Raw genomic sequence first — 16,019 nt, forward strand, 5'->3', positions numbered from 1 at the left:
TTAGATTAAAATAAAATAAACAAACTTCTAGTCATCATTTAGTTAATCTCATGTCATTCAAAACTAATAAGACAACAAAGGAGGCATGAAAAAGAAACTTGCAGCAGTGTAATTCAGACAAACCACCACAGGAGGGAATTTTAAATGTATTGTTGTAGCCATTTATTAAAGTGTATTTTTATTTTATATTATTTATAAAACAACTATGGTTGCAAGTTCCTTTGTTACCAACAGAGTTCAATGGAACTAACAACCACAGTTAGCTAACGATGCTTTTGGGAAAAACGCACCCGTAGAAGTCCGGGGGCACATTGTTAGGACCAAAAAAGGCACTTTAATGTTGTAACAATGTAACATTTAGGATTCATTTAAAAAAAGTCAAGGAAATATTTTTCACAATTAATAATAACATTGCAATTTGTTGCCTATTGATTGTTGCATATTTGTTTGTTTTTGTGTCGTGTTTGGCCTAATATATATTTTACTTACAATCCTTGTTTGTTGCATAATAGTTAAATATAGATTTTTGCTATTTCTTTAAAAAGACTAGAAAAAAAGATTAATGAAACTTTTTACAGAAAAAGAAAAAAAGGGCTACAGACACATGTTATAAATGGTTGCTGCACCCAAACATGTTTTCTCTTATAGTCATTTTCAACACACATTTGTTTATTTATATAAATTTCTATGCGTGTAGACAGGACTTTTCTTTTGGTGTAGACGCGTGACGTCACAACTGTGCGCGCGATCTGCATTTATGATTCGGTTGAGCAAAGGTATGTTTTTTTATGATTTAAAGCGTTTAATCCAATGCTAACAGATTTGTCAGTTTCGTAGAATTAATTGTTATTAAATGTAGGACTATAATGCTTTAGCTAACATTAATGAACGTTATTTTTTGTGAGTAACAGAAAAGGTGCGTCTCATTTCGCTCCCTTTATCGTTAATCAGTTTGTCTGAAGTAAATATGAACTGTTTATATTTTGTGCCATTTCATTAATTTATAGTTACAGTTTTGAGTATTTTAGGCTAATCAGGAGGACCACTGACTAACACTTTGATAGACACTCTTGTCAGGAGCTGATAGGACCGGGATTTTATCAGTTAATTATTCTCATATTACTCATGACAAATTGTCTAAACACAGGAAAAAAATTCTGAAGATGCGACTGAGCTCCATGTGACACACCGTTATAAAAATGGCGCTTATTAAAGAGGAGAGTGAAGATGTGAAGATTGAAGAAGCATTCCGAGTGAAACATGAAGATATCGAGACACAAACAGGTTAGTTTTTCAACCATCATACGGAGGAGGAGTAAAATTACATTTCTACATTTCTAAATTACTAAAATGATCCTGGCAGAAGAATTGCGTGCAAACTTGTGTCTGTTCCGTCTGTATCATCTTAGTGAGCTTTTATGATGTTTTACACGTGTGCAGTAATATAAGGCGAATTTAATGTTTTTTTTTTTTTTTTAAACTTTTAGAAAACACTAATGTTGATGGAGAGTAGGGATGGGCTATATATATATACATATATATATATATATATATATATATATATATATATATATATATATATATATATATACATATACATACATACATACATACATACATACATACATGTATATATACAATATTCAATATATCTCAATATGTTTGCATTTGATTTCAGATTTTTAAAAAAAATCTAACTAGCTTTCTAATCTTTTTGTATTCTGTTTTCTTTTCATTTAGTATACAATTAACAAATGCAAAAAATAAGACCTCTAACACTAGCTTGCTCTATTCTTTTTCTATTCTATCCGTTTTCTTTTTATTTATTATATTATTTAAAAGCCCTTGCTACATGTACTGCGTTTAAGCTAACTGAGACTTGTTATAGCACTTGTATATCATTGCTCTGTTGTTGATTTTGATTGCTTCCATTGTCCTTATTTGTAAGTCACTTTGGATAAAAGCGTCTGCTAAATTACTAAATGAAATGTAAATGTAAATAATAAAAATACATGATTTTCTTTTGCCTCCATTAAAAAAAAACAAAAAAACAATTTAGATAAAACAGCTGTTGTTACAAAGTAAATACAAAATGTTTAAGCAAATTTAAGCAGTTAAAAAAACAAATAAAATAGACAAAGTGATCACTTACTGCTTTTCATTACATAAATTAAACTGGGATATATATATATATATATATATATATATATATATATATATTTAAATTTTTTATTTATTTTTTTATTGTTTTGTATACAAGTTTTTAGTTAAGAACACAAGACTGTCAACTGTCTCTGAGAAGCTCTATGGCACAAAACTATGTTCCCACAGGCACTAAAAACCCTCTTAGATGGGGAGCTAGTTGCTGGAACATTAATTCAGCGATCACAATCGCAAACAATAATCGAGATCTCACATACTGGTTGAGTGACAGTTTCATTTTGATTGCAAAACTCCAGCTTGTGTTTTCAGATCATCATCGGTGGCTCGTCCGCAATGAGGAGGCTGCCAGAAAGCAAAACACAGGGCAGAAAATGTATCCTTATACAGTAACCGCGAAGCTCTGATTTGGGGATTTGAACTCTTGATATCTGGCAACTGCACTCATGAAAGCTCACATAGTAGAGGCATGTAGAGCAGTCAGCAATAACATTTTGATGAAAATACAGAGTAGTTTTTGGTAAAATTTTTATTTTTTTTAAAATACATTTTAGTCTCTAATCTTCTTTCGTCAACGAAATTGCATGTTGATATAGTCATAGTTTTCACTTATTGACCTTATTGTCGTCTCGTTCATACCAATGATCTGTAAAGTATACAATGTTGAATTTGTGAATCTGCACCACAAACAAAGCATAACACTGCATGATAGACAGAGTCCGGTTCCCCTTCGATTCGGTCACACTACATTGCTATGGGAATTACCCTTTTCTCCAAATACTACTGAAGCCTTATTGAATCATGCCAGTGAAACTGGCCAATGGCGTTAAAGTGCGCAAAATATGAGGGGGCCCCCCACTCTACATAAAGCAGCGCTTGTACGTCATCCATTCAGAATCTTTTTCTTTAGCCAACCTTCTACAAGAAGTAAGAAGCCTATCAACAAGACTACTCACCATGATCTACACGCTGCAGCGGACACGCCTTCTCTTCCCCTGCTGTGTTCCGGTGAGCTTCGGAAACAAGGATGACTGGCAATTGCCTCTCCTGCGCAGAGCCAGTCGAACTCTCTGATGGGTCATGGCCACGCAAAATCGGTGCTTGGGGGGGTCGGACTGGCCTCACTGCGGAGATATGAGCCTCTGGACTCTCAAGCTCCATGTGGCCATCGTCCAAGGTGATGAACTCGCCCAACAAGCCCTGCCGCACTCTTCCTCTGCAGCCTCTTTCGAGCCAAGGAGGAACGTGCCGTGAGCTTCTGATGCGGATTTGTCAGGGTCAGGTGAGGAGCCCGCGCTAGCTCAGTGCCCACGTGCTCCTCACCCCCCTGTTGCAGGTCCCCTTCCAGTGGGCTTAATGACCGCTGTTCTCTGCCCCTCCCCCATCACTCAAGATATGGTGTCCTTTGGTGCCATGGAGAGCGCTGAAGAGGAGGATGATGCCATTTTGGTGGCAGTGTCTGCAAGAGAGGAGTGGTCTAACAGCCCGCTGGATTACACTGCGCCCCACGGCAGTGATGTGGGTGACCTTCATCATAATAATGTTGAGCTCCTTAGTGTCCTGTCCAAGGCAGTTGATGAGCTCGGTTTGGAGTGGGCCCCTCCTGCCGAGCTGGCCAGAAGCCGTCTGGACAAGTTGTACCTGCAGTTGGATCGCGGCCGAAAGCACACGCCTCTTACCAGTCGAGTGCACAAAACCCGGGACCCTGTCTTCTGTGGACGGCATTGACCAAGTGGGGTATGTTAAACTCCCCAGTGGAAGAAACCGTCGCTGCCCATCTCTTTCCTTCAGCTGCAGAACACTCTCATGAGCTGGAGGATGAACAACGTGTCTCTCCCCTCTAAATCTTGTCGCACCACTGCTAACTTCGCTGACAAGGCTTTCTCCACAGCTGGCCAAGCAGCTTAAGCAATGCACATGATGGCGATATTCCAGGTGTATCAGGCCAAGCTGCTCAAGTCTCTGGATGAGAACGGGCCGGACCCTGAAGTGTTCAAAGAGCTCCGACGTGCCACAGATCTGGCCCTCAGAGCAATGAAGGTGACAGCTCAACAATCGGCCACAACATGGGGAATCTTGTGGTGCTAGATCATCACCCGTGGCTGGACTCTGGATGCTCCCGTGAATCCCTCAGGTCTCTTCGGAGCAGCGGATGTTCATGGAGCGCTTTGTTGAAGCACAGAAACAGTTGAAAGCCAAAGCGTGCCGACGAAAACCTTCCTGCGCATTCCCACTCCTCCTCAGCGCAGCGTGCGGGAAGACCGCATCTTCTGCTGCTGTTTGACACGAACATGAGCCGGCGGTGAGACCAAGAAAGCCTTGGCCGAAGCGCCATCAGGGCCAGAGACCCTGCCCTGACAGAGACGACAGGCCACTGGCACAGGAATCAAAGCCGCGTTCCTGATGCCGTCTCGAAGCGCTTGTTCAAAATGATTACGCTGAGACAAATCCTCTCACACATCAGACTGAGAGATTGGTTTATCTCTGTGGATTTAAAGGATGCTTATTTCACATTCAGGTAGCCCCTCACCACAGGCATTTTCTGAGATTTGCATTCAAGGGGATAGCGTACCAATTCACGGTCCTACCCTTCGGCTTATCCCTGGCTCCTCGTAGGTTTACGAAATGCATGGATGCCGTTCTATCTCCTCTGAAACGGAGCGGAATGCGCATCCTGAACTATCTCAATGATTGGCTGGTCGTAGCCCAATCAGAGAGCACACTGCTCAGTGACAAGCTCAGACTCCTCGCTCATCTTCAGCGCTTTTAGGGCTGACTGTATATGCAAAAAAGCATGCTGGTACCGAACCAGAATGTTTCTCTTTTAGGAGTGGAGCTGAATTCAATCAATATGCGAACGTGTCTGTCGGAGGAGCGCTCACAAAAACTGATCAGTTTTATCGCAGTCTTAAAGTTAGGGCACTCTCCCCCACTGAAATGCTTTCACTGTCAATTGGCAACTCATGTATTGAGTTCAGACAGGTGATTGCAGACTCAACTTAAAGCCTAGGAAGGGTTATGTGTCTAAAGTGCTCATAGTTATAGTAATTAGAATATCATGGAAAAGTTATTAATTTTTTGTAATTCAATTCAAAAAAGCAAACTTTCTTATTCTAGATTCATTGCTCACAAACTGAAATATTTCAAGAGTTTTTTGTTTTAATTCTGATGATTACAGCTTACAGCTTAGGAAAATTACAAATTCAGTATCTCAAAAAATTTGAATATTCCATTTTGAGCTTGATTAGTTTGATTAATTTTGAGTATAAATACTGGGTACCTCCTGGGATAGTTTAGAACATGCAACCACAATTATGGGAAAGACTACTGACTTGACAGTTGTCCAGAAGACGATCATCGACACCCTCCACAAGGAGGGTAAGTCAAAGAAGGTCATTGCTGAAAGGGCTGGCTGTTCACAGAGTGCTGTATAGAAATATATTCATAGAAAGTTGACTGGAAGGAAAAAGTGTGGTAGGAAAAGGTGCACAAGCAATGGGGTTGAACACAGCCTTGGGAAGATTGTCAGGAAAAGCCGATTCAAGAACTTGGGAGCGCTTCACAAGGAGTGGACTGAAGCCAGAGTCGGTGCTTCAAGAGTCACCACACTCAGACGTCTTCAGAAGATGGGCTACAGCTGTCACATTCCTAGAACCAAGCCACTCCAGAACCAGAAGAAAATGTAAAAAGCATCTCACCTGGGGAAAGGAGAAATAGAACTGGGGTCTCATTTATAAATGTTGCCTACGCACAAAATGGGCATATTAACATGCGTACGCAATTTTCCACGCACATATTGTGATTTATAAAAACTAAACTTGGCGTAAATATGTACGCACCGTATGGACATTCTAGACCATGCATATGAACTCTTTTTCCTGGAGTGAGAAAAATAATTAAGTAAACAGTGATTTAAAACTGTTTTCATGTCGATATACACATTTACATTAAATACTTCACTCGCATTAATGGAGATAACCACTGAAATTACATAATTTTACAAAAAACATAATTACATAATTTTATTAACAATAAGCTAAATAATTTTCCTGTGGTATGCTATGTCTTAATGAAAATAATGAGTGCTATAGGTGCACAATAATTCATCTTTAAACTAAACTACAGATCACATGTTATGAGAAATATTTTAGCGAGAACAATGATCAAAGATGCTTATTTACTTCGATATTATGGTGGACACTGCTGGATTCAGTGGTCAAGCAGTCCATTGTCCGGTATAGGACCAATGATAATAGCTTACTGTACAACCGCAGCTCAGCTGCACGGAGGTGTTGATGTCGTGTGAAGGCATCTCAACAACTTAATGAAAAATACCACTATACAGGTGCTGGTCATATAATTAGAATATCATCAAAAAGTTGATTTATTTTACTAATTCCATTCAAAAAGTGAAACTTGTATATTATGTTCATTCATTACACACAGACTGATATATTTAAAATGTTCATTTCTTTTAATTTTGATGATTATAACTGACAACTAAGGAAAATCCCAAATTCAGTATCTCAGAAAATTTGAATATTGTGAAAATGTTCAGTATTGAAGACACCTGGTGCCACACTCTAATCAGCTAATTAACTCAAAACACCTGCAAAGGCCTTTAAATGGTCTCTTAGTCTAGTTCTGTAGGCTACACAATCATGGGGAAGACTGCTGACTTGATATTTGTCCAAAAGACGACCATTGACACCTTGCACAAGGAGGCCAAGACACAAAAGGTCATTGCAAAAGAGGCTGGCTGTTCACAGAGCTCTGTGCCCAAGCACATTAATAGAGAGGCGAAGGGAAGGAAAAGGTGTGGTAGAAAAAAGTGTACAAGCAATAGGGATAACCACACCCTGGAGAGGATTGTGAAACAAAACCCATTCAAAAATGTGGGGGAGATTCACAAAGAGTGGACTGCAGCTAGAGTCAGTGCTTCAAGAACCACTACGCACAGACGTATGCAAGACATGGGTTTCAGCTGTCGCATTCCTTGTGTCAAGCCACTCTTGAACAACAGACAGCGTCAGAATGGGCTAAAGACAAAAAGGACTGGACTGCTGCTGAGTGGTCCAAAGTTATCCTCTCTGATGAAAGTAAATTTTGCATTTCCTTTGGAAATCAGGGTCCCAGAGTCTGGAGGAAGAGAGGAGAGGCACACAATCCACGTTGCTTGAGGTCCAGTGTAAAGTTTCCACAGTCAGTGATGGTTTGAGGTGCCATGTCATCTGCTGGTGTTGGTCCACTGTGTTTTCTGAGGTCCAAGGTCAATGCAGCCACATACCAGGAAGTTTTAGAGCACTTAATGCTTCCTGCTGCTGACCAACTTTATGGAGATGTAGATTTCATTTTCCAACAGGACTTGGCACCTGCACACAGTGTCAAAGCTGCCAGTACCTGGTTTAAGGACCATGGTATCCCTGTTCTTAATTGGCCAGCAAACTCGCCTGACCTTAACCCCATAGAAGATCTATGGGGTATTGTGAAGAGGAAGATGCGATATGCCAGACCCAACAATGCAGAAGAGCTGAAGGCCACTATCAGAGCAACCTGGGCTCTCATAACACCTGAGCGGTGCCACAGACTGATCGACTCCATGCCATGCCTCATTGCTGCAGTAATTCAGGCAAAAGGAGCCCCAACTAAGTATTGAGTGCTGTACATGCTCCTACTTTTCATGTTCATACTTTTCAGTTGGCCAAGATTTCTAAAAATCCTTTCTTTCTATTGGTCTTAAGTAATATTCCAATTTTCTGAGATACTGAATTTGGGATTTTCCTTAGTTGTCAGTTATAATCATCAAAATTAAAAGAAATAAACATTTAAAATAGATCAGTCTGTGTGTAATGAATGAATATAATATACAAGTTTCACTTTTTGAATGGAATTAGTGAAATAAATCAACTTTTTGATGATATTCTAATTATATGACCAGCACCTATATTTGAAGGATATAAATAGGGGAGACCGGTAAGATTTGCACGGTTCCTTTTTAATATACTTTGCCAGTGACGAGCCGAATCAGACAATTGTATTTACACTGCAATAAATATGGGCCTATCTGTTTCCACTAAAAATAGCTAAAAGATGTTCATCAGCAAAACTGCATACAGTTTTTGATTTGAATTGTTTAAAACAATTGAATTGATGTCCCCATCTCATATTTCCTTAATGTCTCTGTGTTAAACATGGTGTCACGTGCATGGGAATATGCATGGAAATGATATGCAGATGAGGTTATGCATAGTAAAACTAGGTGTTGTAAGCTCCAAATATAGTTATTTCGGGGAGGAGACGAGGTGGAGATGCACGTACGCACAATCTTCCCCTGACTGGGATTTATAAAGGGATTTTTGCATTCGTTCTGGCATACGCATGAAAACTTTTGTGCGTACGCAAAATCTAGCTTTTGTGCCTACGTACACTTTTAGGATGAAATCTACAGAGAGTTTTATAAATGAAACCCCTGGACTGTTGCTCAGTGGTCCACAGTCCTCTTTTCAGATGAAAGTAAATTTTGCATTTCATTTCGAAATCAAGCTCTGGAGTCTGGAGGAAGACTGGAGAGGCACAGAATTCAAAGTCCAGTGTGAAGTTTCCTAAGTGATGATTTGGGGTGCCGTGACGTCTGCTGGTGTTGGTTCCTTGTGTTTTATCAAGTCCAAAGTCACTGCAGCCATCTACCAGGAGATTTTGGAGCACTTTATGTTTCCATCTGCTGACAAGCTTTATGGAGATGCTGATTTCATTTTGCAGCAGGACTTTAGCACCTACCCACAGTGCCAAAACCACTTGCAAGTGGTTTGCTGACCATGATATTACTGTGTTTGATTGGCCAGCCAATTCACCTGACCTGAACCTCACAGAGAATCTATGGGGTATTGTGAAGAGAAAGATAAGTAACATCAGAAAAACAATACAGAGGAACTGAAGGCCGCTATCAAAGCAACCTGGGTTTCAATAACACCTCAGCAGTGCCACAGGCTGATCACCTTCATGCCACGCCGCAATGAAGCAGTAATTCGAGCAAAAGGAGCCCCAACCAAGTATTGAGTGCATAATTAAACCTATTTTGGAGATCTTAAACATTTGTTTTGTAAATCTTTTTTTGATTGATCTTTGAGAAAATATTTGAATTTTTTGAGATTTTTCTAATTTTTCTAAGCTGTAAGTCGTAACCATCAGAATTAAAACAAAAAAACTCTTGTTCTCTGATAGGAAGACAATCAAGCTGTGATCCTGAGTACAAACAGATACAGAAATTCATATTTAAAATAAAATGTATGACAGTGATGACTGAACATCTAAGATTTAAATGCTAAATAAGCAAGCAGGATCTTCAGTAAACTTCACTAGACTTTACTGTATGAATTCAGTATACACTGATTCTAATCAAAGTTAATCAGTCAAGAGCAGTGAACGATTCTTTTTTGTTTGTTTTTTTAGTTGATTAACATTAAATCCGTGCAATTTCATTAATGTACTTACACGCATCCAGTTTTCTGTTTACATTCACTTAGGACGTAAATTACTGTTTATGTAAACCTTGAGTGAATCGACAGTTTAAAGGGGTCATATGATGTTGCTAAAAAGAACATTATTTTGTGTATTTGGTGTAATGAAATGTGTTTATGCGGTTTAAGGTAAAAAAAAACAACACATTTTCCACATACTGTATATTATTATTTCTCCTCTATGCCCCGCCTTCTGAAACGCGTTGATTTTCACAAGGCTCATCTCTCTGAAAAGCGAGGTGTGCTGTGATATGCCTAGAGTGAGCCGCGGCCGGCTTGAATGAGCAGAGGCGGGCGGCTTGAGAACGGTGCGGCAGGTGGATTCTACAAAGGAGCGTACCTTGGTCTTGCAGCAACCACATGTGACGACCCCAGGCTGGACACCACTTCGTGCACAGTGAAAACCAATCCGGCAATCCACAGTGCAAAGTTGATGTATTTCCTCAGCCACCAGCACGGATCAGCTCCAGGCATGACGAAGCGGATATCGTCCTCTTTTGGAAGGCAACAAAGTAGTTTCGCTTTCACAGTGAAACACACAGCGTCTATATGACATGGCAGCGGCAACAACAATACTACAATGAGAATAAAAGGTACGCCTTCTTTCTTTGCGTGAACATCTGGGCTGCATTATGCAAATCTTCCCACATAGTGATGTAGATATGTGGGGGCGTGTTAGAACGAGCCGTTTCAGGGGGCGTGGACAAGTCTCAACTTTTATAAAAAATATCTCTTTGGATTTGAGACTTTAGTCTGTGCAACTTTACAGATCTTCTTTATTCACCAAGAGCTTGTAACACTCCAAAGAGAAAGGAAAATTTGAAATTGCATCATATGACACCTTTAAGAGCAGTTAGCCATGAAGATCTTGGTTCTGTTTTCGCGCTGTGTGACTTTGCATGTGAGTGCAGAAACGCTTATGTCAGGACAGCACGCGAGTAAAATCATTCGAAGGTTAAAACTGTAATGGCTTTAAAAAGCCTGTCTATCGATATATACGCCCAGAACTACTGCTACAAAGTTAACATATGATGTGTATATTGAACTGCCACTGGTAATGTTACAATATCAACTGTAGCACGATTACGATCAAAGGCAGACTGTGGAGAATTATTATTTTTTTGTTCATGATCTAATACCGCACCTTAATTTAATTTTTTTTGGGGTGTGTCAGAGGGTGAAATATAACTACTGTGGACCATCCTGTTTTCGCATGGACCAAACAATCTGCCAATCACCAATATTTAACATTTAACATAAATGTATCCGTACAATGTGTATTTTGGTCTCACAAAAGTTGTGACTCCGGCGTGCACCCTCATGTTTAAATGTTAATTCCATATATAGTAAAATATATGATAAAGAAAAGCTCTACTTATTTCACATAACAGCCACTTACCTTCACAGTGGATGAGCAGTCCTCTTCTGAGATCTGGTTTTCTAAAATGGCCACCAAAAATTGCGCATTTCAAAGTTAATCCAGTCCATCACGTGGCATCTGCTTGGATCATAAAAAATTGTTAATTTGACAATTTTTTTGAGTATTGTTGATTTTACTCAAAATTACTTGTTTCTTTATTAAAGTAAATCATCAACTCAATATTTTATGTAACAGTTGTAGCTTCAACTTAAGTAATGTGCAAAACTAAATTTTTTAAGTAAAATCTATTTATTTTAATGAGCCATATTTACTGAGGGCAAATAATTTTTTACAGTGTACTCTTTCAATGATTGTACCATCTAACGTTAAAATTTTCCATATCTTTTGTCTCATGAGTATGACTAAAAATCTAATATTTTGTCTTTTTTGAATTTAATACCAGTTTCAACTGTAACAGTGAATGTTGTATTGCAATAAATGCATTCTGTAAATTCATCTGCATACAGATGTATATTAGCGGAATCCACTCCAAGGCCTAAATCATTCCTTTTTTGACTTGATAGAATAGGGAACTATAGTTTTCTAAACATGCAGGCACACACACACACACACACACACACACACACATAGTTTCAAACCATTTTAGAGCAGCTCCACTAAAACCTAATGACCTAAGTTCCTGAAACCATAGATTATGGTCAACAGAATCAAAAGCTTTTGAAAGGTCAACAAATAATGCTGCACATGACTTTTCTTTTTTACTATGTATAGAGTTTATAATGTCATTTGTAACTAGCAGAGCTGTGGTTATGGTGTTATGACCTGCTCTAAAACCTGACTGGTGATCTTTAATAATATTATTTTTAGTTTAAAAAAATATGTATTTCAAATAATTTAGCTAAAACTGGCTATATACCATTGTTTGAAGCAACTGCATACCTTTTTATGAAACTAAACAAGCTGAAAACACTCCTTAAAAACTTTTATTGCTTTTCTATAGCATTAAGCCTCAAATGTCAACTACACATTGGTTTGAATTGTTCTTTAAAAAAAGTAAAAATATTCATGGTATCATAATGTTATACTAAAGCTAAAATTAAAGGGGTCATATGATGCAATTTCAATTTTTCCTTTCTCTTTGGAGCGTTACAAGCTCTTGGTGCAAAAAGATCTGTGAAGTTGCAAAGACTTAAGTCTCAAATCCAAAGAGATATTCTTTATAAAAGTTTAGAGTCAACCACGCCCTCCTAAAACGGCTCGTTCTAACCCCACATCTCTACGTCACTATGTGGGAAGATTTGCATAACACCGTCCAAGTTTTCACGCAAAGAAAGAAGGCGTAACTTTAATTCTCGCTGTTGCCGCTGGCACCATTTTGTGGAGAGGCTGTGTGTGTCCTTGTGAAAGTGAAACTTTGTTTGGTCTTCGGAAAAGAGGACACAACTAGAAATCGGTGGTCAAGTTGTATTTACAACACTGTTCCAGAACAGTTCAACCCAAATATTCAGATGCAGTGCATTTTATGGAGGTCTGTTTCCTGATCCTGGGAGAGTAGACTACAGTGCGGCTGTTCTGACTCACAGACTGTAAGTACGTTTACATATTTAAAGGATTTACCACTGATGATTCAAACATGAGTTTTGAGCAGTGTAAAGTAGAGCTTGTTGTTTGTCATTTCTCCGATCACAAATGCAGAGATGGTTTTATGTTGTATGTTTCTCTTATGGCTTCAGATGTTTGTTCTATTCGAACGTAAGTACCCTGCGAAGTGGACATCACAGGATATTTCGCCATGATTCCAGTATAAAGCAAACGTATATCTTCCATTCAAAGTGCATTGAAGTGTGCCATATTTGAATTTAAATTGTATTTATTTACAGAGGTATATGATGTCACACTTGTCCGTGTGTGCAGACGTTGCGCAGCACAAATCTGTGAATGAATGTTCCGAAGTGAAGTAAACTTCAACAGTAGGGAGCAATGAAGACTGTGTAGGGACCATGTCAATGGGAACACAGTTCAGGCACGGAGCTCACTTCTATCGAGCTGATTATCTGAATAAGGTGTGTTAACAAAGAGAGACATGCAAAATATGCAGAGCTGGGGGGCGCGAGGACTGGAATTGCGAACCGCTGGTATTGTCATTATAATCCGTAATTATGTCCCCACTGGATGCAACAAATGCCTTGTTTATAAGGGGTTTTAATGTTTTTGTCTCGGCGCTCCGGGACACACGGCATCACAGTATAGTAAGGGGGATAACATTTCCATCACACGCTTGAGGTATTCATCCAATCACAACACACTGGATAGCTGGCCAATCAGAGCACACCTCGCTTTTCAGAATGATGAGCTTTATAAAAATCTACATGTTTCAGAAGGCGGGGCAAAGAGAAGAAACAATAATGTACAGTATGTGGAAAATAATGTGTTTTTTTAACCTTAAACCGCATAAACACACTTCATAACAACCAAATACACAAAATAATGTTCTGTTTAGCAACATCATATAACCCCATTAAAACAACTGAAAAAACCCTTAAGATAACCTATAGAAATAACACACACACCTTTAGCATGCTGAATAATGCTAGTGAACTTTTTTCTTTGAACAATTAAATAATTGTAATTGTGCAATCCTAAGAGAATTAACTTTAAGCACAGTATTTCTGTTACAATGGGGCTTAATTTCTAAGTGAAAACTAAACTATAAAACTGAACATAGTCGAGAGGATTAACTTTTCCCAATTATTATAGAAATAAATGGTAGATATGGGATTGGTCTATAATAAATCAATTCTTCTGGGATAATTGGTTTGATATCTGCCAGCTTTTTTTATTTATTTTTTATGAAATACAGGTTGTTGTTGTTTTTTTCAGGCGTGTCCTTAAAAATTTGAAAAGTTAACATTGAGAAGAGGTTCTGAGATTACAGGATGTGTATAGGATCTTGCATACATGCATTTGGTTTTGATTATTATTTTGATGTCTTGTGTTGATTTCAATGTATGTAGCTTTGTGCCATTAAACTGGTTAACTTGTATTTTATTGTCTTTTTTTTCACTTCAGACCTAATGGGTTTGAAAAAGGAAACCCAAGAACTGAATAAAATGGAAGAGAATCAGTATGACAAAGATCAGGATTTTATGACTGGAGAACATTCCACACAAAATGAAAAGACTTCCTCACAAAAAAGAGGTCAAAAGACTGAATCTACAAGTTATTTCACCTGCTGTCAATGTGGAAAAACCTTCAATCAAAAACAAAACCTTGATGTCCACATGAGAATTCACAATGGAGAAAAGCCTTTCAGCTGCCAACAGTGTGGAAAAAGTTTCACTCAAAAACAAAACCTTAAAGTCCACATGAGGGTTCACACTGGAGAGAAGCCTTATACTTGCACTCAGTGTGGACAGAGTTTTACACATAAAGGAAACCTTAATGCCCACATGAGAGGTCACACTGGAGAGAGTCCTTACACGTGTAGACTGTGTGAGAAGAGCTTCTCACGAAAAGAAAGTCTTAAGACTCACATGCGAATTCACACTGGAGAGAAGCCGTTCATATGTGGTCAGTGCGGAAAGAGTTTCAGATGTAAAGAAAACCTTAATTGCCACATGAGGATTCACTCAAGAGAGAACAGTTTTATGTGTCATCACTGTGGAAAGAGTTTTCCTGACAGGAACCACCTTAGAAATCATGTAACAACTCACATTGGAGAGAAGCCTTTCATGTGCCATCACTGTGGAAAAACTTGCACAAACAAAGCAATCCTTGAGATTCACTTAAGAGTTCACACTGGAGAGAGGCCTTTCACATGCCCCCAGTGTGGAAAGAGTTTCACAAATAAAGGAAACCTTAACATTCACATGAGGCTTCACACTGGAGAGAAGCCTATCACATGTCTTCAGTGTGGAAAGTGTTTCACATACCACACAGACCTGAAACGACATTTGCAAACTCATTCTGGAAAGAAATTGTAGTATTCCTCAATTTTACAAAACTCACCTGCACATTCACTCCCCAAGTGAAAAAAAGTGCACTTCCATAATGTACTTAAAGTGTACTTGTGTAGTGTACTAGTGAATGATAGTTGGGTTCAAGTGTACTACAAGTGGTAACTAAATAATTTTTTTTTAATACAGAGATAGTATGTTAAAAGCATATTTTAATTCATATACATGGTGTCTCAAAATAGCACAGTTGAGTACACTTAGATGTTCTTAAAGGGTTACTCCATCGCAAAATGAAAATTTTGTCATTATTCACTTACCCCCATGTCGTTCCAAACCCGTAAAAGCTTTGTTCATCTTCAGAACACAATTTAAGATATTTTGGATGAAAACAGAGAGGCTTGAGACTGTCCCATAGACTGCCAAATAAATAACAGTGTCAAGGTCCAGGAAAGTATGAAAAGCATCATCAGAATAGTCCATCTGCCATCAGTGTTTCAACCGTAATGTTATGAAGCGTCGAGAATACTTTTTGTACATGAAGAAAACAAAAATAATGACTTTATTCAAGAATTCCTCTACTCTGTGTCTCTCCAAATCAGCCTAGCTGAACAGTATGCAGATGGCGTACGCTCTTCTGTGTCAGCCGCGCTGCGCCGATGCGCTGTTTGCTTTCAAACCAAAGCATAAATACACATAAAAAAACATATCCTTATGGCGCGGCTGACACAGAAGAGTGTAAGCTTCCTGCGTACTGCTTAAAATTGTCAAAATAGCACCATGCTGATTTGGAGAGACACAGAGGAGAGGAATTGTTGAATAAAGTCGTTGTTTTTGTTTTCTTCATGTACAAAAAGTATGCTTTTCATACTTTCCTGGACCTTGACACTGTTATTTATTTGGCAATTTATGGGACAGTCTCAAGCCTCCCTGTTTTCATCCAAAATATCTTAAATTGTGTTCCGAAGACGAACGAAGCTTTTACGGGTTTGGACCAACATGGGGGTA

General features: G+C 38.7%; 1 protein-coding gene across 4 annotated transcripts; it reads left to right on the forward strand.

Annotated features, from left to right (window-relative positions):
• Positions 1–705: 705 nt before the first annotated feature.
• LOC122134138 (gastrula zinc finger protein XlCGF7.1-like) lies at positions 706–15,277 on the forward strand. 4 transcript variants are annotated; one of them, XM_042722473.1, is made up of 3 exons: positions 706–776; positions 1,148–1,284; positions 14,128–15,276. In XM_042722473.1, exons 2-3 carry the CDS (start codon positions 1,200–1,202, stop codon positions 15,039–15,041), a joined length of 999 nt encoding a protein of 332 aa, XP_042578407.1. In that variant the 5' UTR covers positions 706–776; positions 1,148–1,199; the 3' UTR covers positions 15,042–15,276. The 4 variants fall into 4 exon arrangements, with proteins under 4 accessions (XP_042578407.1, XP_042578408.1, XP_042578406.1 ...); XM_042722474.1 differs by lacking the exon at positions 706–776 and adding an exon at positions 801–916; XM_042722472.1 differs by lacking the exon at positions 706–776 and having other exon boundaries at positions 936–1,284.
• Positions 15,278–16,019: the final 742 nt, after the last annotated feature.

Source organism: Cyprinus carpio, chromosome B4 (genome assembly GCF_018340385.1).
Source record: "Cyprinus carpio isolate SPL01 chromosome B4, ASM1834038v1, whole genome shotgun sequence".
Taxonomy (NCBI): domain Eukaryota; kingdom Metazoa; phylum Chordata; class Actinopteri; order Cypriniformes; family Cyprinidae; genus Cyprinus; species Cyprinus carpio.